This window comes from Rhinopithecus roxellana, chromosome 1 (genome assembly GCF_007565055.1).
Source record: "Rhinopithecus roxellana isolate Shanxi Qingling chromosome 1, ASM756505v1, whole genome shotgun sequence".
NCBI classification, from domain to species: domain Eukaryota; kingdom Metazoa; phylum Chordata; class Mammalia; order Primates; family Cercopithecidae; genus Rhinopithecus; species Rhinopithecus roxellana.
Window position 1 is genome coordinate 199,122,075 of NC_044549.1, and position 27,308 is coordinate 199,149,382.

The 27,308-nt window shown below is 43.9% G+C and overlaps 1 protein-coding gene across 2 annotated transcripts in view; it reads left to right on the forward strand.

Moving 5' to 3' along the window:
* LARS2 (leucyl-tRNA synthetase 2, mitochondrial) overlaps positions 1 to 27,308 on the forward strand; it is a 161,765-nt gene that overhangs the window by 119,360 nt on the left and 15,097 nt on the right. For both annotated transcript variants that reach the window (XM_030936067.1, XM_010374389.2), the window contains 5 exons: positions 7,502 to 7,602; positions 10,462 to 10,644; positions 12,266 to 12,435; positions 14,904 to 14,981; positions 18,691 to 18,802. In XM_030936067.1, coding sequence (XP_030791927.1) covers positions 7,502 to 7,602; positions 10,462 to 10,644; positions 12,266 to 12,435; positions 14,904 to 14,981; positions 18,691 to 18,802 — 644 coding nt within the window. The remainder of the gene's footprint in view (positions 1 to 7,501; positions 7,603 to 10,461; positions 10,645 to 12,265; positions 12,436 to 14,903; positions 14,982 to 18,690; positions 18,803 to 27,308) is intronic.

Genomic DNA, 27,308 nt, shown 5'->3' on the forward strand with positions numbered 1-27,308 from the left:
TGATTAGCTATGTGGACAAGAAGCTGAACTCCTTTGGGTCTCAGTGGTCTCATATGTTAGGAACTCAGTTATCTCTGAGCACCCTTTTCACTCTGATTCTAATTTCTTCAAATACAGACAGCAAAGGTTTATGTATATCTAATTATCTTTCCTGTTTTCTAAGAGTTGTGGACTTTTTTTTTTTCATCACCTGCATGTTTAGGCTTGCAGTTCGAACTTAAAGTCTCCTTATCATACATACGAGGCTGGCCTCCAAGTTGAGTGTGCCACCACACAGGACAGCAGGTGCCTTAGTTGTGTGGTCTGAAATACCAAGTTAATGATTAACCAGGAATTAATGTAAGCAGGAAGCCCAAAAAAGAAGATATCCAAATGATTAATAAACATTTTATCACACTATAAAATAACCAATAAACATCTTACACTATAAAATGTTTCTGGCCCAGCATGATGGCTCACACCTGTAATCCCAACACTTTGGGATGCCAAGACAGGAAGATCATTTGAGTGCAGGAGTTCGAGACCAGCCTGGGCAACAAACACAGCAAGACCCCATTTCTATGATTTAAAAAAAAAAAAATTTCCCTCACTGGCAAATATAAATTATTCAGCAGTGAGATGCCATCTTCCATGTAGTAAGGAAGCTAGCATAAGAGCAGCACTCTCATATATTGCAGGAAGTAGCTTGGAACAATCTTTCTGAAAAGCAGTTTGGCAATACATAGTGAGAGCCTTAGAAATATTCATTTTTGGATGCACTAATTGCACTGCTAAAAATCTATCCTAAGGAAATAATCAGAAATGCAAACTTATGCACCAAGATGTTCATGTAAGTGTTATTTCAATTAGCTAAAAATTTGGATACAATCTGAATGCCCCAAAATGCTGAGACAGGGTAAATAAAGTATAATCCATCTACATGGAGCACACCTACACAACACTTTCAATTAAATTACAAAGAATGTTTAATAACATGAAGAAATTCATCTGAAGTAATGAGAAATAGAAAAAGCAAGATACAGCTTGGTTATCTTTGTCTTTATATATACATGCACCTATATACACATACTCAAAGCAAGAGAAAAGACTAGAAAAACTCATGCCAACATGTTAACACTAGCTATCTCTGGGTGGTGAGCCCAATGTACTTCTGATTTTTTCCAGATTTTTTATAATGATTATGTAACTTTATCATTTACAATATGATATATATTCTGAAGAAGGAAAATGCGCTGAGCTTCCTGCTGTGCTTGGAGTTGTGGGGTAGGATCAGCTTTCAGCTTCCCTCCCCCTGGTGGTTAGCATCAGGTTGAAAGAGAGGGGGCACATTAGAGCGTGGGAACATGTCGTGGCCCATCTTCACTGAATGAGATCGGGAAGCCTTTTCTCTCCCTTTGTGGGAGACTGCTGTAAACATGGAATCTTGTCACTTTTTGTTGTAGCTCTGTAATGCAACTTAGACACTAAATTCCCCAAACTGAATTTCTCCCTTCAGTTTGGAATCAACAGAAAGCAAGCAGCTGCTCAGGTAGCTCCCATGCGGAGGGCAGGCTGCCTGCTGACCCTGGAGAGCACAGCAAGCCCCCATCCACAGGGCCTTCTTCTCTGTTTCTCTGATCATGCCAGAAACGGGGTTACTGGGAAAAGGAACAGGAAGGGAAGAAAAGCTTTACTTGGGTCCTGCTGTATTAGTAAGCCCTCCTTCTGTGCCACTGACTGGCTGCTAGGATATGGGAATGGTGATATTTTAAGAATGAGCCATGGCTAATACTTGGAAACTAAGCTAATTATGTGCCATGATAGCCCTTGGCACAGAACACGGAAGAAGAGGAAGGTAAAGTTAGTCTGATTTAATGAAAAGTCCAATTTGGAGACCATTTTCAGAGATCCATGGCCTTCAAAGATCTGCAGCCTGGCAGGCCACTCTCCCACCAGGTCAGGGGAGTGCGCAGCAGGCTATCTAGGGCTTCGTGAGTAGATAAATGTCATCTGCAGCAAGTAGGTGGGGCTCTGATATGCCCTGATATTCTTTGTTCATATTGTAATTAGCACATTCTTTGTATGTAGTGATTTTTTAAGAGCACTTAAAATGGCCAATGTTCTGAATTTCCTTGTTTATCCTAATAATTAGCAACTCCTTACCTCCCTCCCTCCCTCTTCTCCCTCCCTACCTTCCCTCTGTCCCTTCTCTTCCCTCCCTCCCTCCCATCTTTCCTTCTTCCAAGTGGGACAAATGTGGCCTTCAATGCCCAGCAGCTATTAGTTGTTGCAATTTCTGAATTAGTGCAGTCTAAACTAATGAATAAATTGTGAAGATCTCCCCCCAGTTTTCATCATTGTGCTTACATATAGCTGTGCTTCAGTGCAAGCAAGCATGATCTACCTCCAGGGATGTACTGAAGGAGTAGGAAGAAAGCTGACTCAGATAAATCCAGGGCCTTCTTCAAGGCAGAGGCCCTGCCTAATACTCCCACATTTGATGGTCCTGAGTCCAAAGGGTTTGTTAGTGGTTTAGAGTTGCAGATTTTCCACTCACGTATATAGGCCCCTGCTGTGCACAGTCACTATGATGAATGAATAACTCAGCTGCATACACAAGTCTGTTCCCAAGTACCATCTGCTGAGTGAATGAATGAGTGAACAAAAGGGAAACACATTACCCCAATTGTGAATCTGAATAATGAACTTGGCAATGTGATGTGATCTGTGCTTCAGCAGGCTTGGGTTCCAAGTCCAATAGGGCCCTTGACATCCTTTGTCCTTCATTCCTGTGCACTTTGCACCTCCATATCACATTTGGTATGTCTTTCTTGTAGTGTCGATGGTTATTTATGAGCATGTCTTGGGCTGCCTGCTCTTATTGTAAGCTCTCCAATTAATTGCCTAGTGTGCTGTGTACCCAATTGTCATGTAAATACATGTTGAATGAATAAACAAGTGTGACTCATTCAGAGCTAAACTACGCATGAGAGTAGACATGGCCAGCTTCAGCCAGGAGAGTGAAGACCAGATTCCCAAAGCCCTGTGGCCCATTCCCTAGCTCCCTGGAAGAGTGGAGGGAAAACACTTGGGAACAAGCAGGCTTCTGGGAGCTGGGAAGTGCCCCTTTCCCCACTGGGAAATTCCATGTGAGCACTCATCAGGGCATTCTCCTGCTCTCATTCTCTTGCTTCGGCTGCTTGGGATCTTTCAATGCACCCCTCCCTGCAAAAAGGTGGTGGCGCTAGCTGGAAAGTATAGCATCCAGTGCCCCTCTTCACTCATTCTTTCTTCCCTCCTCTCTTGCCTCCACTTTGTCCCACCCACATTATCCCCCACCCCTCCTGCTGGTAGGTTTATTCATTCACTGAAACAAGCCTAGTTGAGTCCAAAGCAATTAACATTACTGAGCATCTATTAGGAACTGGAGACTGAGAGTGGCCTTCAAGGATTTCAAGGCCAGGAGCAGTGGCTCATGCCTATAATCCCAGCATTTTGGGAGGCCAAGGTAGGAGGATTGCATGAGCTCAGGAGTTCAAGACCAGCCTGGGCAACATAGTGAGACCTCATGTCTACCAAAAATACAAAAAATTAGCTGGGTATGGTAGTGCGCACCTGTGGTCCCAGCTGCTTGTGGGGGCTGAGGTGGGAATATCACTTGAGCCCAGGAGACTGAGGCTGCAGTGCACCCCAGCCTAGGTGACAGAACAAGACGATGTCTCAAAAAAAAAAAAAAAAAAAAAAATCCTCCTCCTCACAGGAGAAGGGTAAGCAGCTTATCTAAATACACAATAAAATGTAATAGCTGCTAGATACAATACAGGCCCTACACAGGATGCATCAGGAAGGAAAAAGGAACTAATTCTAATTCTGACCAGGAGATACCTTCTTAGTGGAGATGGCATTTGAGTTGAGCCAGGAAGGAGGACTAGAGTTTTGATAACAGTTTGGGAAATGGCGTGAGTAAAGACATGGAAGCACGTGTGGGCAACATTTGAAAGAGCAGAGAGAGTGGCAGGGGATGGGGAGAAGTCCTGGATGGCTACGTGGAAGAATTTGGACTTGATTGGGAGGAGGAGCTCTTCAAATATGACTACACGCTTTTCCTCCCTCACAGCTGAGAGTTGTCAGGCATTGGTTTGGTTCAGTGATCGTCAACAGGCTGGCTCTCCAGGGGCAGAGATTGCTTTGCCCAGATTATATCCCCAGTGCCTAGCTCAGTGCCAGGCACATAGCAGGCACTCAAGAAATACTCACCGAAGAAATAAGCAATACATTTCACATAATAACTCTGCTTTCTGATTATATGGTACAAAGAAGAATTCTGAGACTCATTCTGAGCACCAGCAGTGCTGCTGTCGATGAACGCCGACTGGGTGGTTGTAGGCGAGGGCACTGGGGTTAGTTGGCTAGGTTTTGCCATCCCTGCTCTAGATGATCCATCTGAGATGGCCCCTGCTGCACTGCAACCCTCAGAGAAGACAGACAGTCCAGAAGAGCTTCAACTATCAAGTTGCATTGTTGGGAGCTTTCAGATGTTAGGATGTATTCATGTAACTAGCAGGCCTTGGTGTGGGTGTACTGCTGAGGGCCTGCCTGCCAGTTCTGGGGAGAGCCTCCCTTGTGGACATCCCCTGAGAGCACTCACTCAGAAATGGTTACAGGTGGGTTAGAAACAGGCAAATGAAACGATAGTGTTCGCAGTCAGGCTATAGGGGCCCATAAGTGAGGAGACAGTGCCTCGAAGCGGGCGGCGGAAGGTTGATTTCATGTTCTGCTAATTGTGCTGAATGCCAATGACACAAGTCTGTTTTATGTTGTGAAAATTCATCATTATACCCCTAGGACTCACACTTTTCAGTATGTATACTATACTTTAACAGTTTACCTTAAAAAAAAAAAGTTATAATAGACGAGGCAGGAGAAGCTGCAGCAGGTTTTAGTCAGATTTTCGCAGGTTGCAATTCTGTCTGTTCTCAAAAGGTGGCAGTGTTGTGCCACTTGATAAAATGCAAGACCAGCGAACAGGATTCCTTGGATTCCCAATGGATTCGCAGCTCCTTATTGAGGCCTAATGTTGATTTTTTGGGGTTTTTTTTTTTGTTTGTTTGTTTGTTTGTTTGTTTTGTTTTGAGACGGAGTCTCACTCTGTCGCCCAGGCTGAAGTGCAGTGGTGCGACCTCGGCTCACTGCAACCTCTGCCTCCCAGGCTCAAGCAACTCTCCTGCCTCAGCCTCCAGAGCAGCTGGGACTACAGGTGCGAGCCACCACACCCGGCCAGCTTTTTGTATTTCAGTAGAGACGGGGTTTCACCGTGTTGCCCAGGCCAGACTCGAAATCCTGAGCTCAGGCAATCCGCCCGCCTCGGCCTCCCAAAGTGCTAGGATTATAAGCATGAGCCACTGCGCCTGGCCAATGCTGCTGATTTTGATCATCCTACCTGTCTTTATCTTTGAATCCAGATCATTCCCTCCTAATTTTTGTCCTAAAAACACCTTTAAAAATTTATCTTGAGCAACCAAAGCCATGTACTGGTGATGTTTGAGGAGAACATCACTGGATCTCCAGGAAATGACTGCTCCTACCTGGTGCCCTGAACATGAAATACTTAATGTGTGTTATCAGCAGATGTCTCCATGAATCATTCTTTGAGTTTGGAACAGGTCTTGCTGAAATGCCTCAAAATTGAATCAGGCAGATTCTTAAGAATAAACAACTGCAAATTTGCAATAATTTCAGTATGAAGGTCAACCTGTTTTTGTCCTCTTATGAGAAAAAGTTTATATGTCACTATTTACCCAGTAAGGGTATAACTAAAACTACTTTTTAAAAACAGGCACTATAAATAAGTTATAATCAATTCATATTTCAGAACACTAGGTAACTTTTTAAAAAGTGAGATAGATCTATATGAACTGCTATGGAGAAGTCCACTCATACGATTAAGTGAAATACCATAAAGTATACATAAGGTATAATCCCACTTATATAAATCCCAAAAAATAGATAAAACCGTATGTGGGTAGGTATACATTTATGTATACAAAGGCATTGAAAAATGTCTCCAGACTTTACCAGGGATATTTACCAAACTATTAATAACAACTGCCTCCTGAAAGAACATAGGCCTAGAAAGGAGTGGTAGTGTTTGGATTTGAACAGAAGGTTTATATTCATGTATGACTTGTATGGTTTAAAACTTTTTTTAGGCCAGGCAGGGTGGCTCACACCTGTAATCCCGGTACTTTGGGAGGCCGAGGCAGGCGGATCACCTGAGGTCAGGAGTTTGAGACCATCCTGGCCAACTTGGTGAAACCCTGTCTCTACTAAAAATACAAAAATTAGCTGGATGTAGTGGTGGGCATCTGTAATCCCAGCTACTCAGGAAGCTAAGGCAGGAGAATCGCTTGCACCTGGGAGGCGGAGGTTGCAGTGAGCCGAGATTGCGCCATTGCACTCCAGCCTGGGCAACAGAGTGAGACTCCGTCTCAAAAAAAAAAAAAAAAAATTTACAAGTACGTTTATGAAGTCATTTTATTTAATCTTCCCAACTACACTTTGAGGCAGGTTTTTTTGTTTTGTTTAAGACAGAGTCTTGCACTGTCGCCCGGGCTGGAGTGCAGTGGCACAATCTCGGCTCACTGCAACCTCTGCCTCCCAGGTTCATGCTATTCTCCTACCTCAGCCTCCTGAGTAATAGAGAGGGCTTTCACTATGTTGGCCAGGCTGGTCTCAAACTCCTGATCTCGTGATCTGCCTACCTTGGCCTCCCAAAGGGCTGGGACTACAGGCATGAGCCACCACACCCAGCCGAGGCAGGTTTTTTTTAACCCCCATTATATAGGTAAACAAACTGATACTCAGCACAAGTAAGTGACTTGCCTTGGCTCACAGAATTCGCTGAGAAACAGAACTGAGATTTTGAATCCAGGGCTTCCAAATCTGAGGCCTAAGGCTCTTTCCACTTCACCATAATATAAAATAGACCTGTAGGTAATACCTACATATTTGACTTTCTTTTCTTTTTTTTTTTTTTTTTTTTTGAGACAGAGTTTCATTCTTGTCGTCCAGACTGGAGTGCAGTGGCACGTCTCAGCTCACTGCAACCTCTACCTCCCTGGTTCAAGCGATTCTCATGCCTCAACCTCCCAAGTAGCTGGGATTACAGGCAGCCACCAACATGCCCAGCTAATTTTTTTGTTTGTTTTTAGTAGATTCGGAGTTTCACCATGTTAGCCAGGCTGGTCTCAAACTCCTAACCTCAGGTGATCCGCCTGCCTCAGCCTCCCAAAGTGCTGGAATTACAGGTGTCAGCCACCACACGCGGCCTGAATTTATTTTCTTATCGCTTATTTCTAAAGAGCCATTTGTTTAAGCTGGGTTTATAAGTGACCTTGGTCAGCCCACCTGCTTTTATGAGGCGCAGCTACTTCTGCCCATCCGAGGTAAGGTCTGTGTTGCTGTTTTCTCAATGCTTCATGTCCCACTCCTCCTGTTTCCTTTTCCTGTTATCTTTCCTCAGGGAGCCTTTTCATAAGCTGCTGGCCCAAGGCCTTATCAAGGGGCAGACATTCCGACTACCATCTGGACAGTATCTACAGGGAGACGAAGTGGATCTCACAGGTAAGAATGGCCCATCCGGTCCCATCCAGGTACTCCCCGAGAGCCAAGGCCAGGCCTGAGAGCTACTGAGCAAGCAGGCATCTGCCTCTGGAGTGGGGCAGGATGCTGAAGAGAGACCTGCTGGCCATGTGGTCTCTAAGCCTCAGCTCCCTCTTGGCCTGCGCCCCCGAAGCCTGGTCCTGGACTGGCTGTCTGCTCCTCTGCCCCAGCCCCCTTCAGCCCAAGTGCCACCTCAGCTTCCGGCAGGGTTTTCATTTGTATGTAACAGAATCAATTGGGGTATCACCTTCTATCCCAGACCATCTTTGAAAGCCCACCTCAGGGACAGAACCCCCAGGCCCAAGACACATTCTTCCAGAACTGGGGTACTCCCAGTGTTTCTCCCCACATGGTCTAGTGGCATATTTCAGAACCTTAGGGGGCAGCACTCTGTTGACTCGTAGCACCCCAGAGCAGCCCCCTCTTAGCATTTCCCAGTAAAACACCTCCCACTGACTCCCCGAACTTCCCTCCTGTCCCAGCTGTCCTAAGCCTTTTCCCTCCACTCTGCATTTTCACCCTTCATTCTTTACATTTCACCCTTCATTTTCACCCTGAGGATCACCAGATCTTCAGGTTCCATGGTGAGGATGCATCACATGCACCCAGCTCACACGTGGAATATGGGACATGTTAGAAAACGGGTAGGGGCGAGGCGCGGTGGCTCACACTTGTAATCCCAGCACTTTGGGAGGCCAAGGCAGACAGATCACCTAAGGTCAGGAGTTCAAGACCATCCTGGCCAACTTGGCGAAACCCCATCTCTACTAAAAACAAAAATTAGCCAGGCGTGGTGGCATGTACCTGTAATCGCAGCTACTCAGGAGACTGAGGCAGGAGAATCGCTTGAACCCAGGAGGTGGAGGTTGCAGTGAGCCACGATCATGCCACTGCACTCCAGCCTGGGCAACAGAGCAAGACTCTGTCTCAGAAAAGAAAGAGAGAGAGAGAGAAAGAAAAGAAAGAGGGGGGAGATATGCAGTATATATAGGGACAACTGTGAGAAACCCCCAGCACTGTGACCATTACATTTAGAAAAACCAGTGCAGAATGGACGAAATTAGGTCACACAACAACCCTGTAAATGGGAGGCAGCCTCTCCAGCCAAACATTAGAGACAGGGTTTAGGGAAACAGTCGATGCAGTTACCTCATCAAAGCAAAATATATCAAGGTTTGTAACGGTCCGTGGGAGAAAAAGAAGCTGGAGAAGCAGAACTGGCAGTGTTTCTCCAGCGTGGATGACAGAGGGAAAGAGCTAAATTCAGGTGCACATAGAATTCAGCTTCACAATTAGTGAAGTGTTCTTTGTAAGGGGCAAGGCTGCCCACGTATAGCTGTGCAGTTTGTGCACTACACAAAAGAACCAGGCCAAGGCTCTGATTTCAGTAGGGCCTGAAATGCAGCCATTTGTCAAGTCATACATTTCAGGGCCACATCTGCCAAAAGAGGGTGACTTTTTCTAACTTGTCAACTTCTCTGCCCAGAAAGATACATTTTTCCTAATTTGCACAACAGTGTTTTAAGGTCTAGACACAGCCTGGGGCAGAGTAGAGGGGGCCAGTGGTTCCCTGAGTCTCACCACAGCCTGGATAAACATCTAGGACTTCAGTCTCCCCTTGTCTGCTGTCATGGGGTCAGGCAGTATCGTGAACACCTTTTCTCTTCCCACGTAGTCTTGCCTACTGGGTGAGAATACTTTGATCAGCAAGGGCAGGTTTCTGTCTCCTTCATGGATGTAACTCTCATGAAGTATGGAGTTGACTTTTAGGTCTGTATATCAGTCCCCTGTTAGTTTGGTTGCTGTTGGAGTCAGAGATTATTTGGCTGGGAGGAAAAGAAATCCACCCAAACCCAGTTGCAGGAAATAGAGCTAGGCCCCACTGCCCATAGGAAGTCACCAGCCACTCCTTTTTCCTTTTCTCCTTCTCTGCTCTCTAGTTCCTAGTTCTCCCTGCTACTCTCCATTCTTCTGCCCTGTTCTCCTTCATCTGCCAGACTTGGATTCTGCTCTCCGCAGTTTCAATTTAACAAGTGACCTTGGGTAGACGCAGTGGCAAATCTCGCCCCATCTCCTTAGGACCTGATGGTTCCAGTGCTCAGCAACATGGAAATAGAATTTCTGTGTCTCTTAGCTCCAATTTGTGAGATAGAGGCTTAGCCTTGCCAGGTGCTCTTACTAGTCCTCTCCGGTAGGGCTTGGCAACAAGGTCACCTCATCCAAATGTGGCCATTTAAGACCTCTTCCATCAGCACCATCTAGACCAGTGGTATGTGAGTAGGGGAGGAGACAGTTCCAAAGAATAGGGTATGGGTGGCTGGCACCACAAAGGGACCACTACATTTACCATGAGCCCAGTAAGTAAATTCCATATGCCCTGAGAGTACGAGATCATGTTTTGGTGACTGCAGCATGGATGGGACAGGTCAGGCTGCCAACTTGCATGAGAGACCCTTGATCCATCAAGAAAACGGCAATGTATATGAATTTTTCAAAATTACTTTTTACTTTCCTTTTTTGTGTATAAATAATTTACTTGTAAAGGGGGAAATTGTTTTACAGAAAAAGCTGGCACAGGCCATTATAACTGTACTGTTTATTCATGAAGGTTTGTGAGAGGAAGGTGGGCCTCATTCATTTAAAAATAAAAATATTTTTATAACAATATGGAGGGAGAGAAAGCGGCTTGTTAAGTGAATTAGTGTGATTCTTCAAATGGACACTTTCCATCACTCACCCAGTTTTTTCTTATTGACGCTATTTCTGTAGAAGCAATTCAGAATCACATATACCATACCTATGGATTGTTTTGGCATCTAGGTTCCGTTCCTGTTCATGCAAAAACGAAAGAGAAGTTAGAGGTGACGTGGGAGAAGATGAGTAAGTCCAAACACAACGGGGTGGACCCAGAAGAAGTTGTGGAGCAGTATGGGATCGACACAATTCGGCTCTACATCCTTTTTGCCGCCCCTCCTGAGAAGGATATCTTGTGGGATGTGAAAAGTAAGTCACCTTCCTCTTCCTGACCTGCTTCCTTTGTGATCTGCCCTGGACTTTGAAGGAATTTGAGGAAGGAAATGTCTTTGCTGAAGACAGTAGTAGAGAATTCTAGGAATCAGTTCCATAGAGCAAGTAGCAGCTTGACCAGCATCCTGCAACCACTCTTAGATGGGTGTTGACAAAAGTAAGCGAGCCTCAGAGTCATGTGGAAAACATGTTGCAGATGCAGACTCCACTGCTCCGCCCATGCCTGCTGACACAGCCTCCAGAATGGGGCTCAGCAGGTGGCCTTTGAACAAGCTCAGTGGTGATTCTGGTGCACCCTCTACAAGGACCATGCTTTGAGAGTGGTTTCCTTGGAGACAGACTGGCTTCTGAGCTACTCCTAGGCCTGCTATAGTCCCAAGAGGCCAGTTCCCTCTTTCTTGATGTACCCTGGAAGGTTTTTTCTAGAACAGTGTCATTCTCCCTCACCAATCCGGAAAGCCCCTGGAGGGGCCTGGGCCTGGCGTTACCTATGGCCTCTCAGTCACCCACAGCACCCTCCATCTCCCCGCTTAGGGGAGATTTGTCTCTCCAGAGTTGTTTAGCACTAAAATGACATGAAGTAAAATAATCTTGAGTATCTGGCTATTCTAGAATAAACCCGTCCAACAGTCATTCATTTTTACTTCATATGATCTGCCCTAAGTGTTGTTGTGGGAAGAGGAAGTCAGATGCCTGAAATCCTGAGCCTTATGTGAAGTATGCATGTCATTTGAGAAATCACTGTTTATTTTGATGTACTGTGGCTAGTGGGAAGTGTGGTCTGGAACAGTGGTCACAGATGCCAGTCCTGGAACTAGCTGCCTCAGAATCACTGGGGGGCTTGCAAAGCACAGACAGGTGGAGGTTCTGGCTCCCAACCCTAACTCAGGGGACAGGCTCCAGGAATCTTTCTAAGAAGCCTCCCAGAAGGTTCTGCTGTGCATTCAGGCTTGAGGATGCCTAGCCTAGTGGCCAGAGAGTACAAGGACCTGGACTGACCCTAATTTGGCTACTGGTATAACCCAGGGCCACCAAGTAAAGCCAATTCAGCTTTACCAGAAGATCAGATCAAAAGCTGGATTGGATGAACTTGTGTAAAATATGGAAAACACACATACCTGCAAGGACAGGGATTGTGTCAATGCACTTCACACTCTACAGCAGCGTGGCTGCAAGCACAGTCACGCTATCCACAAGATAAGAGCTTGCACTAGCAGGAGTTAGCACTGTCTCCCAAGCACCATGTTAGCTCCATGGCATTTTTGTCCCAGCAAGCTTGCTTAATCAAGGCGGCAGGGCACCAGGGCTCATCTTGACCAAGCTTCGGAGCTCATGACCGTTGGTGGGTGGCACTTTGAGTGGCCCTACCATCTAGTGCCCTGAATCTGGGTGCTAAAATGAGATAGAATTGGTCCTGGTCTGAATTCTCAGGCACTGAAAGCCAGGGAGGATCCTTCAGCCTGCCCTCAGAGGAATCCATTAGGGTGCAGTGAAGTGTCGCTTCAATTCACAGGTGCTTTTCTCCGCGTAGTTATACCAAGTCCATCACCCTTATGTTGTGCACTCTCTCTTTCTCATTTACTGATGCTGAGTTCAGCTGATGCTCTTCCTGGGGTGCTGAGATGGCAACAACGACTGTGGGCCTTGACAACTAGGTTTATTGAGGCCAGGGCTTCTGGGAAGGCTCCTCAGCCTCAGCTGCTGAGTGACAAGGAGAAAGCCGAGGCCAGGAAGCTCTGGGAGTACAAGAACTCCGTCATCTCTCAGGTCAGAAACTCCCCAGTTCCAGTGGTTAACTCTGTAACCAAGCATTCTTTGGAAACCTTTGCCTATGGTCTTTGCGGCCCTCCCTGCCGTGGGGTAGGCCACTGTGGGTCTTCCTTTCTGGTGATGGTGGTCCCTGCTTTGAGTGATTGGCCCTGCTGTTTTGGATAGTTTACCAAGGTGGATCACCAGTGCATACGTTCTAATGCAAAGAGAGGCCCTCAGGAAATAGCTGTCTGATGATGTCTCACATTTGTCCATCCTGGGTCTCAGGAAGCTGCCACTTTCCATGTTTCCACATTTAACACATCCAAGCAGAGAACCAAATCCAGGATCACGCTGTCCATCCAGGATGACACCATATGTGTTACATTAACAGAAACACAGTTTTGGAGTTGACGGGGGCATTCAGAAACTGTCCTCTGTAGCCTACTCATTGTACAGATGGGGACAGAGATGAGGTTCAGATATCTCGCCTAACGTCACACAGCTAGTGAGGAACTGAGCAGAGATTAGAATCCCAGTCCTCCACATAGCCAGGACTTTCCCACTCAGTTACTTTGTTACACAATATCCATGTGAACTATTGTGGGTTAACTTCTGCAAATCTGAGTCATTATAATGGGTATCTAATATCCCAAATTCTTCTTAAGCTGATTTAAAAAAAAAAAAGTATGCTGATTCAGACATAAAGTTAATCAGCATCACTCATCTGCACTCTGATGATGAAGACACTAATGCATGGCAGGCTTTTGCCTCTCTGGTTTATATAACCTGAAATGGCCCTGGGTCCAGCATGGTCTCATTTGTTGACACTTCTTCCGCTTTATTTCTGTCCTCTGTACCCTCTCTGTATGGAGGAACAGAGCTCCCTGAATGAATGTAGGGGTCTGAGTGATGCCTGAGCGATAGAGTTCATACCACATATTTTCTCCCTGGATTTGGCAAATTCTTCTATTCTGTCAGATAATAGAATTGGGTTATTTCAACAAGTTGGAAACTTTTGACATCCTTAAAGATGTGTAACTTTTCTGTATTCTTGCCTGTAGTCAAAATGGAAAAGCACAGAAATATGAAAAAGCTGACAAGTTGTGTTAATGTTCTTATGTTGGCTGTACACTTCAAAATGTAAAATTGACCGGGCCCAGTGGCTCACGCTGATAATCCCAGCATTTTGGGAGGCCAAGGCGGGCGGATCACAAGATCAGGAGATCGAGACCATCCTGGCTAACACGGTGAAACCCCATTTCTACTAAAAATACAAAAAAATCGCCTGGCATAGTGGCACGCGCCTGTAGTCCCAACTACTTGGGAGGCTGAGGCAGGAGAATCGCTTGAGCCTGAGAGGCAAAGGTTGCAGTGAGCCAAGATCGTGCCATTGCACTCCAACTTGGGCGACAAAGCGAGTCTCTGTCTCAAAAAAAAAAAAAAAAGTAAAATTAACCTTATCCCGTAGACTAAAAACCATCAGTGTGAAGCAAAGCCACATAACCAAGCAGAAGTGACATCCTTTACTCCTGTTTTCTGTTATGTTGCGTTTGTCCATCAGTGGGTCCTGCCTCCTATTCATGTTACAGCATTGTTTTTTGTTGTTGTTGTTGTTGTTTTTGAGACAAAGTCTCGCTCTGTTGCCCAGGCTGGAGTGCAGTGGCACAATCTCAGCTCACTGCAACCTCGCCTCCCGGGTTCAAGCAATTCTCCTGGCTCAGCCTCCCGAGTAGCTGGGATTACAGGCATGCGCCACCACATCCAGCTAATTTTTTGTATTTTTGTAGAAATGGAGTTTTGCCATGTTGGCCAGGCTGGTCTCGAGCTCTTGACCTCAAGTAATCCACCCACCTCGGCCTTCCAAAGTGCTAGGATTACAGGTGTGAGCCACCACTCCCAGCCACTAGCACTGTTTTTCTAAACACCTACTATGAGAACCAACAGTATCCCAGATATGTGGAAGAATAGTCTTAAACAGTGGAAACAGTGTTGACTTTGAATTTTAAAAATATTTGTGCAGGCCGGGCGCGGTGGCTCAAGCCTGTAATCCCAGCACTTTGGGAGGCCGAGACGGGCGGATCACGAGGTCAGGAGATCAAGACCATCCTGGCTAACATGGTGAAACCCCGTGTCTTCTAAAAATACAAAAAACTAGCCGGGCGACCTGGCGGGCGCCTGTAGTCCCAGCTACTCGGGAGGCTGAGGCAGGAGAATGGCGTGAACCTGGGAGGCGGAGCTTGCAGTGAGCTGAGATCTGGCCACTGCACTCCAGCCTGGGCGACAGAGCGAGACTCCGTCTCCAAAAAAAAAAAAAAAAAAATTTGTGCAGATGAAACATAGCGATTATTTGAGATAGTAGATATATTTATAAATATATTTGCATCCAATTCATTTTCCTTTTTTTTTGTTTTGATAATTTAGTCTTTTTGTGGAAAACTTAAAAGAATTTGGAAATAAGTGAATAATTGAATCTTTACCAATAGGTGACCACCCATTTCACAGAGGACTTCTCACTGAATTCTGCAATTTCTCAGCTGATGGGACTCAGCAGTGCCCTCTCGGTAAGTGGCCTGTCCTCTCATTTGCTGGTTGCAGAGGAGGGAGGGAGAGGTGTGGCAAGGGGGTCCCACAGGGTCCCAAGAGAGACAGAGAGCACCCCCACTGTGTCACCACCTAGGTGTGGCTTGATTATCTTAATTTCCGTAGTCACAACCTAGTTTTATTACTGGAAGTTTCTTAAAGATTTTCTGGTCCAAACCCCCTTATCCCCCAATATTTTACAGATGAGGACATTGAGGCCCAGGGAAGTTAGATGACATGTCTGGTTGATTAGTGACAAATCTAAGACCAGACTCAGGCCTCCCTGTCTTCTGGCTCTTCACACCCTCGCTGTCTGATTTCCTGAATGAATTGTGATACCTCCTCAGCATCATTACATTTGATATTCATTTAACCTGGATGGATCAGAATCATTCTCACCAATGCCAAAAGTCAGCCTTTTCAGTATGGATTTTCTCCTTGCTAAGTGTGACTGCCATTTTTCTTGCCAGGGAAAGGACTTGTCAACAAATGTTCTTAGCTATTGGACAACAAAAGCATTCATTAAAGCTATTAACAAATGCTTTTTTAAAATGAAGGCCTCTCCAAGCTTTTAAGACCAGTGGGGGCCAGGCATGGTGGCTCACGCCTGTAATCTCAATGCTTTGGAAGACCAAGCTGAGAAGATCACTTGAGGCCAGGAGTTCAAGACCTGCCTGGGCCACATAGAAAATAAAATAATTAGGCTGGGCGCAGTGGCTCACGCCTGTAATCCTAGCACTTTGGGAGGCCGAGGCAGGCGGATCACGAGATCAGGAGATCAAGACCATCCTGGCTGGCATGGTGAAACCCCGTCTCTATTAAAAATACAAAAAAATTAGCCGGGCGTGGTGGCGGGCGCCTGTAGTCCCAGCTACTCTGGAGGCTGAGGCAGGAGAATGGCGTGAACCCAGGAGGCGGAGCTTGCAGTGAGCTGAGATCACACCACTGCACTCCAGCCTGAGTGACAGAGCGAGACTCCGCCTCAACAAAAACAAAACAAAAAAGTAAAATAAAATAATTAGCCGGATGTGGTGGCATATACCTGTAGCCCCAGCTACTTGGGAAGCTGAGGCGAGAGGATCGCTTGAACCCATCCTGGGCAACAGAGTGGGAGACCCTGTCTCTAAAAATAAAATAAAAAAGGTAATTTTAAAAAAGCAAAATAACGATAAAAAAGAACAATGGAAGAAATTTCAAATTTGACTACATAAAACTTGACATTTTCAGTATGTTAAAAAAATTATAACATATGTCAGACAGAAGGTTAATGTCCTTAATAGGTAAAGCACTCTTGCATATTAATATGAAAATACCTAACCAAAAATGGTCAAAGCATATGAAAAGATAATAACTCACAGATGATATAGAAATAGCCAATAAATTTGTGGAGAAAAAAAAATCTGCCTCTCTAATTATCATGAAAGGCAAATTTAAAACAAGGTGCTTTTTTTTTTTTTTTTTTAAATACCTGTCAAATTTGCTGAGAATGCTTAACATAACTATTCAGGGCCAGGCACAGTGGCTCATGCCTGTAATCCCAGAACTTTGGGAGGCCGAGGCAGCAGGATCGATTGAGCTCAGGAATTTGAGACCAGTCTGGGCAACATAACAAGACCTCATCTATAAAAATTTAAAAATTATCCAAGTATGGTGGCATGCACCTATAGTCCCAGCTACTCAGGAGGCTGAGGTGGGAGGATCCCTTGAGCCCAGGAATTTGAGGTTGCAGTGAGCTATTTGGTGCCACCGTACTCTAGCCTGGGTGACAGAGTGAGACCCTCTCTCAAAAAAATGAAAATAAATGCATAATTATTCCCCATGTTATTGCAAAGATGGCAAGATAGACTGTTACACACCAGTGATAGCTGTGGTTGATGTAACCTTGCCAGGAAGCACTCTGGCTGTCAGGTTGATTGTGTTATATCCTCTGATCCAGGAGTGTTCATTGCAGATAATTTATAATCAGAGACTCGGAACCCCAAATGTCCTCTGATGGGGGAATTGGGAAATGACTGATGTCGTATCAATAAAAAAGGAATGTGCCACCACCATTAACATCGTATCTTGAAGAATACTTAATATCAGAAACTTTATCAAATAATATTAAGTAAAAACACATGACACAAGGCCAGGCACAGTGGTTCACACCTGTAATCCCAGCACTTCGGGAGGTCAAGACAGACAGATCGTTTGAGGTCAGGAGTTCAGCACCAGCCTGGTCAACATGGTGAAACCCTGTCTCTACTAAAAATACAAAAAATTAGCCGGGTGTGGTGGTACACACCTGTAAACCTGTAGTCCCAGGTACTCAGGAGGCTGAGGCAGGAGGATTGCTTGGACCAGGAGGAAGAGGTTGCAGTGAGCTGAGATCATGCCACTGCACTCCAGCTTGGGCAACAGAGAGAGACTCTGTCTCAAAAAAAAAAAAAAAAAATACAAAAATGTTCATATGAGCTGGGTGCAGTGGTTCACACCTGTAATCCTAGTATTTTGGGAGGCCAGGGTACCAGATGGCTTGAGCCCAGGAGTTCGAGACCAGCCTGAGCAATATAGTGAGACACCCCATCTCTGTAAAAAAAAATAATAATAATTTTTAAAATTAAAAAAAAAGTGTTCATATGGTAAGAATATCAATCCTGAAAATGTTACATGTGTAATAAGCATCTATATATGCATTTTTGCATTTTTGGAGACAAGGATATAGTATACCCTTTTTTCTAGGTTGTATAATTATGAGTAGTTTTTCATTTCCTGTATTTTCTGTGCTGAGTGTTAGTTTTTTAATCAGAAAAAATAAAGCAAGAAACTGAAATGAAACCTTAATGAATTTGTCTTTTTCCATTCTGGAATTTGAGAAGTCCTTAATAATAACACACAGAGCTAAACACAACCATGTTTGCTGGAATTGACCAAAGGTGTTTAAGAGAATAGGGGTCCCTGAGTAGGGTAGAGAGTCCCCCCTGCCCTGGATGTTTCACAGTTTAATACCTTTGAGCAGGTCTCCATGCATTTATCTGGGGACCTACAGTGCAGAGGAAACCTAGCAGAGTGGTTAAGAGTTTGTCTACAGTATGCCTGGGGGCAGATTGCCCTCCCTCGCTGATCCTTAGCTGCTTCATCTGTCCAATGGGGTAAGAATACCACCCTCAAAGAGTGGTGAGGACTAAATAAGTTAACATCATGTATTCGTTGTTGCTGCTGCTGTAGTTTTTTTTTTTTTTAAGACAGGGTCTCACTGGCCCAAGCTTCAGTGCAGTGGTACAATCATAGCTCACTATAGCCTTGATCTCCTGGTCTTAAGTGATCCTCCCACTTCAGCCTCCCAAGTAACTGGGACTATAGGTGTGCAACTGTGCCTGGCTAATGTTTTTTTGTCTTTTAATTTTTCATAGAGATGAGGTCTTGCTATAGTGCCCAGGCTGGTCTCAAATTCTTGGGCTCAAGTGATCCTCCTGCCTTGGCCTCCCAAAGTACTGGGAGGATAGGCATGAGCTACCATACCTGGCTTGCTGTAGTTTATCTCAGTGCTATCATTAAGTAGGAGAAGTTCTTTGTCCCAAGCAGAAATGGATGGCAAAGGGAGTTTCTTCCTACCAGTTTGTGTCTCTGGACTTCAGATACATTAATGGTCTTTCTTACCTGTGCTTATTTTTATACCTCAGTCTTCTTACTTTTTTTTCTCTTCCTCAGCAAGCCTCTCAGAGAGTCATTCTCCATAGCCCCGAGTTTGAGGATGCTCTGTGTGCCCTGATGGTGATGGCTGCTCCAATGGCCCCTCACATAACCTCAGAGATCTGGGCAGGTACGTGGCAGAGTCCTTGTTTGACCAGTTACTACTAACTAGAATTTGCCCAAGCCTCTTTTTGAACATCATTCGGGACTCAGATGTCCTCAGATATAGGGTCCAACATTTGGCGTCTATGCTCATCAGCCTCTCTGTGCTGTACTCTGAATGGTAGTATTTCATCCACATGGTCACCCCTACCAAAAGGAAAGACACTTCCTTGCTTTGAATAATGTGCCCAGACTAATGTAGGTGTTGATGTTACCACCTTAATCCCTTCTTGTGACTGAGCCTCCCAGTATCCACATACTATGACCTACATGGTCTTTTTAAGATAGAAACTCATGTTTAGTACCACTCTACAGATGGAAATTAAGTTATAGGTCTAAACTTACACTGTAATTCAGCACTTTTCACCAATTATTCCTAATCTAGGCATCAAAGCAGGCCTGACTGCCTGCTTGAATTTCAGCCCCTAACACTCTCTCCACATCATTGGAACGTTAGCCTGGACAAAACCAAGACTTCACATAATCATCAAACTGGGATTAGGCCAAGTATATAGGGAGGGGCAAAGTGACACGCAATTGAGCTCCTGAAGGATCATGCATGGGAAAGTCTTCAGATGTTTCTAGAAATAGGTCATCTGAAATGCATGTGATCTCTCCTAATTAAATTTACTGATGTGGTGTCACAGAGAAGAAATGCGTGTTGTTCAGTTGAGCAAACCACGAGTCTCAGTGTAAGCTTGAGTGATAAGAAGAATTTGAGGATTGTGTGAAATTCCCACCACCCAAGCAGCTTTATGCCTACAGGAGATGGGTGGAAATTACAGTAGGACTTTTAGTTGACAGAGTAGTGCCAGTGTCTCTCACAAAGCCTTGTTTATTGCCTTCTACTTTAAAACATGGTGCTCCTTGTTGATTTAAGGGAATCGCTGGGAATTGGGCCCTACCATCTCCCTCAGAGTTGCTTCTTAATTCTGCAGGAGGAGCAGTGGTTCCTTTTTCTTTTTAGCTAAGATGAGACTGTTATTTTTCCAGGGTCCCCTTTTTTACAGTGTAAGTGTCTCTGTCAAAAGGAAGTGTTTCTCATCCCTTGAGGGAGAGCAAATCTGTTTTAATTTGCTTTCATTGTAAACCCATGAGCTTGGTTTGGATTTTTATCCTTTTTGATATCTAAAGCCACTTTAAAATTAAACTTGTTAAGCCAAATACTGAAGTTTACGCAGTGGGATGATTTGCCAGCCAGTTTTGTGTTTATGTACCATATCTACAATTTCTGACTTTAAGCATCAACCCAAAAAGTGGAAAGGGCTTTGGAAATCAGGAACTAATTCTAAAAACTGGGTAAGGATTTGGATGGGTCTGACTCTGAAGTTTCCTTTGGATTCATTCTTTGCTGCTTGCAAGACTGAATCAAGGTCCAGTTTACTTTAGCAGGAAAGAGATGTGGTGTAGCTCCCAACAGATTTTGCCCACTTTATATGCTTTAAGACATCCCGATCGAGTACAAGTGTATTTCATTGTGTCTTAAGTCATCTTCTGGGTCTTTCTAGTTACTCTTTTAGTTACCCTTTTTAAACCAAGCTTTTGCAACTCCTGGCCCCCTCCAACAGGTGGCTTAGTTGGAAGAGGTCAGAGAGTCCTGGGTTGAGTGTATCCAAGATAAGTCTGAATTCTGTAATGAATTCCTGTCTTTCCATTCTGGAATTCGGGAAGTCCTTAATAATAGCATGCAGAGCGAAACACAACCATGTAGCTTAAATACTCCTACCAGTCAGTGTCAGATGCCTCTTTCATAGGGGTTGCAATTTTAAGTGACAATGAGGTAGTGCAACTGATTTATGGTGCGAGGGGAATGAGAGAGAAGGAGAAGGCAATTATAAGGATTTCACGAGTTGAGCAAGGTTTTAAACGTAAAGACAAAGGACGTGAGGAAAGATGGGAAGAACTGAAATTGTTTTCAGTGTATCTACAGAGGAAACCGTTTTAAAATTTCTCACATTTTGAATCTTTAAGGGAGAATTTTTGAGTCCAGTTTGTGTTTAGAAACCTCATACCAGTTAATGAAATCATACCATTGGATAGTCAGAATTGTTTTATCCTTTTTGTTCTAAGGAACCTCTCAAATGAACAATTTTGTTCATATCAGAAGTTCCCCAAAGGGATCACTGTCATTCCAAATTGTCTTTGGAAACTTGTGGCACTTAAAAAGATATGCACAGGAGTTAGGACTGTAATTAGAAAACATAAAGAAAGGATGTGCTTGTGGTGGAGGAGGCAGTTTTAGGTTGAAAAGACCAAGAAGACCCTGTGAGAGCCTCAACACATCCACAGGTTGGTGCTTGTGGAATTTTGCGTCTTGGTGCTTGATCAAAGTCATCATTGATCAGGAGCCAGACAAAGCCTCCTGATTATTGGCGGACAAAACTAACATAAAAGCAGTTCTCAGGAACACAAGAACAAGACTGAGGAAGAAGTCATTATGAGATTTTGCAATGGTGGCTTGGGGCACAGTGTGTCTCCAAGAAGTAACCGACTGACCACTTCACCCTTAGGGCCAGCTCAGGGACAAATTTATGGGACCTATTCCCATCCTCTCCCAGTAGACAAACAACATTCAAGATAGTACACAAGCAGATAGATAGGTCATTAGGCCAGCAGTGTTAGTTGCTAGAAAACAGTTTCACCAAAGAACATTAGAATTCTGATCAAAAAACCAAATGTCCAAAGTGGGACCTATTCTTAAGAAAATCAGATAAATGCAACACTAAAAGCTTCAGTGAAATCCTGGAGTTCAATTCAGCATGAACTTAATTCCCAGCCAAGGGTGAGTGGCACCTCATCCGGGTAGAGACACAAGGGGGTCTCAGATGCGTGCACTGTTTCTGAGTCAAGGGTTCCAGCCAAAGGCAGTGAGGATCTCAGTTGAAATTCTGTGAACCCGCAATTCTATCAGCATTCTCCAGCCAGAGACCACCAGGAACACACCTTCAGATAACAAGTTGGGTTTATTACCAGGGGGAGACATTGGGCATCTCAGTAAGAGGGTATTAGGAAGGACCTGTTATATAATGAATTTGGGCTTTGGTAGAATAATTTGGGGAAAGGTCTCAGGAAGTGAGGATTTGCTCTAGATTGAGTGCTGTCAATAAGTCAATAGTTTTGTGATTGGTATCTTAAGAAATCTTATCTCTAGGGAGGTACACCTGAGCAAGGATAAAGTTGTAATTAGTAAAGAAATAGTAGTCACTCGTATTTGCCTAGAGAAGGGGATGTTTGATATTTTGTGTGTTTCACAGTGACCTTGTCTTTGTGCTTTGACAAAATTATGACGTGGTCTTGTTTTGGTCTCCTTTTATGTTTTCGGTGTGACTGTCTGATGTTGGTGTTCAGTGAGATCATTTGTGTTGAAGAGGAGAATAATGTGGCCTAGCTATGCACAACTGGTGAATTTCTTATAACACTGAGGCCCAACTATAATTGTCAGACCAGTTCCCAGGTGACAAGGACTGAGAATAGAAATCTGCTGGCCGGGCGCGGTGGCTCAAGCCTGTAATCCCAGCACTTTGGGAGGCCGAGACAGGCGGATCACGAGGTCAGGAGATCGAGACCATCCTGGCTAACACGGTGAAACCCCGTCTCTACTAAAAATACAAAAAAAACTAGCCGGGTGAGGTGGCAGGCGCCTGTAGTCCCAGCTACTCGGGAGGCTGAGGCAGGAGAATGGCGCAAACCCGGGAGGTGGAGCTTGCAGTGAGCTGATCCGGCCACTGTACTCCAGTCCGGGCGACAGAGCGAGACTCCGCCTCAAAAAAAAAAAAAAAAAAAAAAAAAAGAAATCTGCTTACCATCACCCTCTAGAAATAAACAGCCACTGTCAGCGTCTTAGTGCAGATCAGGTGGTGGGTGTGGAGGCTGGGTGCGGTGGCTCACACCTGTAATCCCAGCACTTTGGGAGGCCCAGGCAGGAGGATCACTTGAGCCCAGGAGTTCAAGACTAGCCTGGGCAACATAGGGAGACCCCATCTCTACGAAAAATTTAAAATTATCTGGGTGTGGTGGCATGTGTCTGTAGGCTCAGCTACTCCGGAGGCTGAGGTGGGAGGATCACTTGAGCCCAGGAATTCCTGGCTGCAGGGAGCCATGATCATACCACTGTACTCCAGCCTGGCTGACAGAGCAAGAGCCTGTCTCATAAAACATAAAAATGAAAAAGTAAAATGATTGTGTTCACTTACCTATGTGTATTGTATTTTGTGTCCACTTATCTGTGTTGTGTTTTAATTGTTATGTCTCTTTATAAAATTTAAATACCCTAAAATTTACCCATTTTAAGTATATACTCAATGATTTCAGTAAATTGATATACTTGTTCAGCCATCACCATGTATTTCCATGACCGAAAAAAGGTTCCTCACACCATTAGTCAATCGCACACCCATTCCAACTCCCAGCATGACTAATCTTTCTGTCTCTGTAGTTTTGCCTTTTCCAGAAATGTTATATAAATGAAATCATACAATGTGTAGTCATTTCTGTTTTCTTTCATTTAGCATAATGCTTTTGAGATTAATCCATGTTCTGTTTATAGTAGTTCATTCCCTTTTATTGATGGCTTGTTTTATTGTTAAGCTAGAGGTTATCTTATAACCTGATTTATTCACTTAAATAAATATTCCATGAATGTATTTATTTATGGGTCATTAAATACTTTTCTACAACATCTTTTTTTTTTTTTCTTTTTTTGGAGATGCAGTCTCAGTCTGTCACCTAGGCTGGAATGCAGTAGTATGATCTCTGCTCACTGCAACTTCCACTCCCAGGTTCAAGAGATTCTCCTGCCTCAGCCTCCTGAGTAGCTGGGATTACAGGCACCTGCCACCACACCCGGCTAATTTTTGTATTTTTAGTAGAGACAGAGTTTCACCATGTTGGCCAGGCTGGTCTCAAAGTTCTGACCACACAGGATCTGCCTGCCTCAGCCTCCCAAAGTGCTGGGATTGCAGGCATGAGCCACTGCGCCTGGCTTACAACATCATTTTTAATGGTCATACAGTTTTCCATTGTTTGAATTTACACGCTGTCTATCATTGAACATTCAAACTGTTTATAGTTATACATTTTTTTAAAAAAAGCTAAATAGCTGCCGGGTGCAGTAGCTCACACCTATAATCTCAGCACTTTGGGAGGCTGAGGTGTGCAGATCACCTGAGGTCGGGAGTTCGAGACCAGCTGTCAGGCTCTACTAAAAATACAAAATTAGCTGGGCGTGGTGGCGCGTGCCTGTGAAGTCCCACCTACTCAAGAGGCTGAGGCAGGAGAGTTGCTTGAACGCGGGTGCTGGAGGTTGTAGTGAGCCAAGATCGCGCCATTGCACTCCCACCTGGTGACCTGGTGACAGACCGAGACTCCATCTCAAAAAAAAAAAAAAAAAAAAAACAAATGCATGATTGTCCATGTGTGCCATGACTTAGTGTGTCTAACATTTCACTCCCATAAACAATCTGCCATGGACAATTCTGTGCATAAATCTTGTTCTCACTTCAAATTATTTCCTTGAAGTGGAAAAGATATGAATCTATTTAAGACTCTTGATATATATTGACAAATTATTTTCCTGAGAAGTTATTCCATCTTCCACTCTAGGATCTGTTTTTGAATTGTGCATTGTGCTTCGATGATTTAACTATTGAATTTTTACAGACAGTTTTAACACCTGGCAGGCTAACCTTTCTTCATTTCTTTTCTTATAATTCTTTAACTCTTCTCACCTGTGTATTTTTCTCAGCAAAACTCTGCATAGTTTGTGAAGTTTTCCCGAAATCACCATGACAGTTAAATTGAAATGTGGTTAAACTTAGAATTAATTTAGGAAGGTTTCACATCTTTACCTCATCCAAACTTTCATCCCAGCTCATGGTCTGTCTCAAATATTTTCTTTTCTTTTGTATTCTTGTAGACTAGAATCTCTTTCTGCTATATTTTCTGACTGATAACGGCTGGTATATTTTTCTTCTGTAAACACACTGACACCAACATTTGTTTTATTTCAGTTAAGATTTATTGTGAGTTGATAGTCTTCTTAATGGTGTCAAATGAAGGTTAATACCATGGAAATTTAATCAGTTAAGAAAAATATATGTAGACTGATAAACTATAAGAAAGAATTAATCTATTAATCTAATAGATTAGTCCAAGTAACTTGAATCCTCTGGAATATATGAGGGAAATAACTCATTATTTTCTTAGTATAATTGATTTTTTAAATCTTTTTAAATTTTTTAAAATTTATTTTTATTTTTTGAGACAGAGTCTCACTCTGTTGTCCAGGCTGGAGTGCAGTGGCACAATCTGGGCTTATTTCAGCCTTGACCTCCTGGGCTTAAGCGAACCTAGTGCCTCAGCCTCGCAAGTAGCTGGGACTGTAAGCACATGCCACCATGCCCAGCTAATTTTTGTCTTTTTTTTTTTTTTATAGAGACAGTGTCTTACTGTGTTGCCCAGGCTGGTCCTGAGCTCCTGGCTCAAGCAATCCTCCCTCCTTGGCCTCCCAAAGTGCTGGGATTATAGGCATGAGCCACTGCACCTGGCCTACTGTCTTTTTAAAAAGATGTAATTGAGAAATAAAAATTGCATATATCTATGGTGTACAATGTGATGTTTTGATATATGTACACATTGTGGAATGATTAAACCAAGGTAATTAGCATATCCATCACCTCACACATATCATTTGTTGTGATGGGAATGTTAAATATCTACTCTCTTAGCAATTTTCAACTAAATAATGCATTGCTATTAACTGTAGTCACCAGGATGCACAGTAGATCTCCAGAACCTATTCCAACGGCATATAATTTTTTAAATTTTGATTTACCTATTTGTTTTCTGTCCTAATTCCCTACTGATCTCTCTTACTTTAACAGGTAAAATCCTCTTGGATTTTCTAGGATTCTATGACCAGCAAATAAGGATGCTTTCTTCTTCTAATAGTTATACCATGGTGTCTGATTATTTTCTTTATTATACTTCTTAGAAAACCCTCTGCAGTGTTAAAGGATGCTGGCTATAGGCAATCAGGTCTCATTTCCAGATATAAATGGAACAAACGCCTCCCTGGTTAGATGTGATGTTGGCTGTTGGTTTGGGGTGGATAGTCTCTGTCATGTTAAGGAAGCAGCCTTCTGTTTTTGTTTACCAGCACTCATATTAGGAATGGGAGTTATATTTTACTTAATGCCTGTTGTCCAGTTGTTGAGGTGATGTATTATTTGCTTTTAATTTTCTCTTTTGCCCTTTAGATATGATGTATATTCAGTTCATTGATTGCCTATGTGTTCAGTTCATTGATTGCCTAATATTGAGATATCCTCAGATAAATTCATATTGACCATGGCATGGTAGACTTAATATACCGTTAAATTCTATTTGGAAAAAAATCTATTTGCAAAAAAATCTATTTGCTGGGGTTATACAGAATTTTCAGTTATTTTACTAACACTAGCTTTTTCTCAATATGAATTGTTAGGTTAGTGAAAGAGGGTTTCACTGACTTCACAGAGGGAATGAGTTGCCTCTGTCTTTTTTTTTTTGAAACAGAGTCACACTCTGTCGCCCAGACTGCAGTGCAGTAGCGCCATCTCAGCTCACTGCAACCTCCGCCTCCCGGGTTCAAGCAATTCTCATGCCTTAGCCTCTTGAGTAGCTGGGATTACAGGCACACGCCACCACACCTGGCTAATTTTTGTATTTTTAGTAGAGATGGGGTTTCGCCATGTTGACCAGGCTGGTCTCAAACTCCTGACTTCAGGTGATCTGCCCACCTCAGCCTCCCAAAGTGCTGGAATTGCAGGCGTGAACCACAGCGCCCAGCCACCTCTTTTTACTGTGTTACAAGAGACTTCAGGAGGGTGGTGGTAGGCCCTGACAAGCTGCAGCCATATTATATTGTATTTTGCAGCCTTTTATTATCTTCTCTTTTTTTTTTTTTTTTTTTTTTTTGGAGATAGAGTCTCGTTCTGTCGCCCAGGCTGGAGTGCAATGGCACTATCTCGGCTCACTGCAAGCTCTGCCTCCCAGGGTTCACGCCATTCGCCTGTCTCAGCCTCCTCAGTAGCTGGGACTACAGGCACCCGCCACCACACCTGGCTAATTTTTTGTATTTTTAGTAGAGATGGGGTTTCACCATGTTGCTCAGGATGGTCTTGATCTTCTGACCTCATGATCAGCCCGCCTCAGCCTCCCAAATTGCTGGGATTACAGGCGTGAGCCACTGCGCCCGGCCCCACATTAAGTCTTTTAAGTGGCCTGCTGTTAATTCTGTCATAGTCTTTGCTATAAAACAATACTGACCCAATTTGTGATAAACTCACCCACTCTTATTATAGAATATACATTTCTCCCTTTCATCTTCCTTCTTTGGCCCACATTATCTGTCTACCTCCTTCATTTTGTTTCTCCCAGGAAGGACTGATGTAAATTGGATTTTCAGAAACTCCCTCCCGCATGCCCCTCTGGTC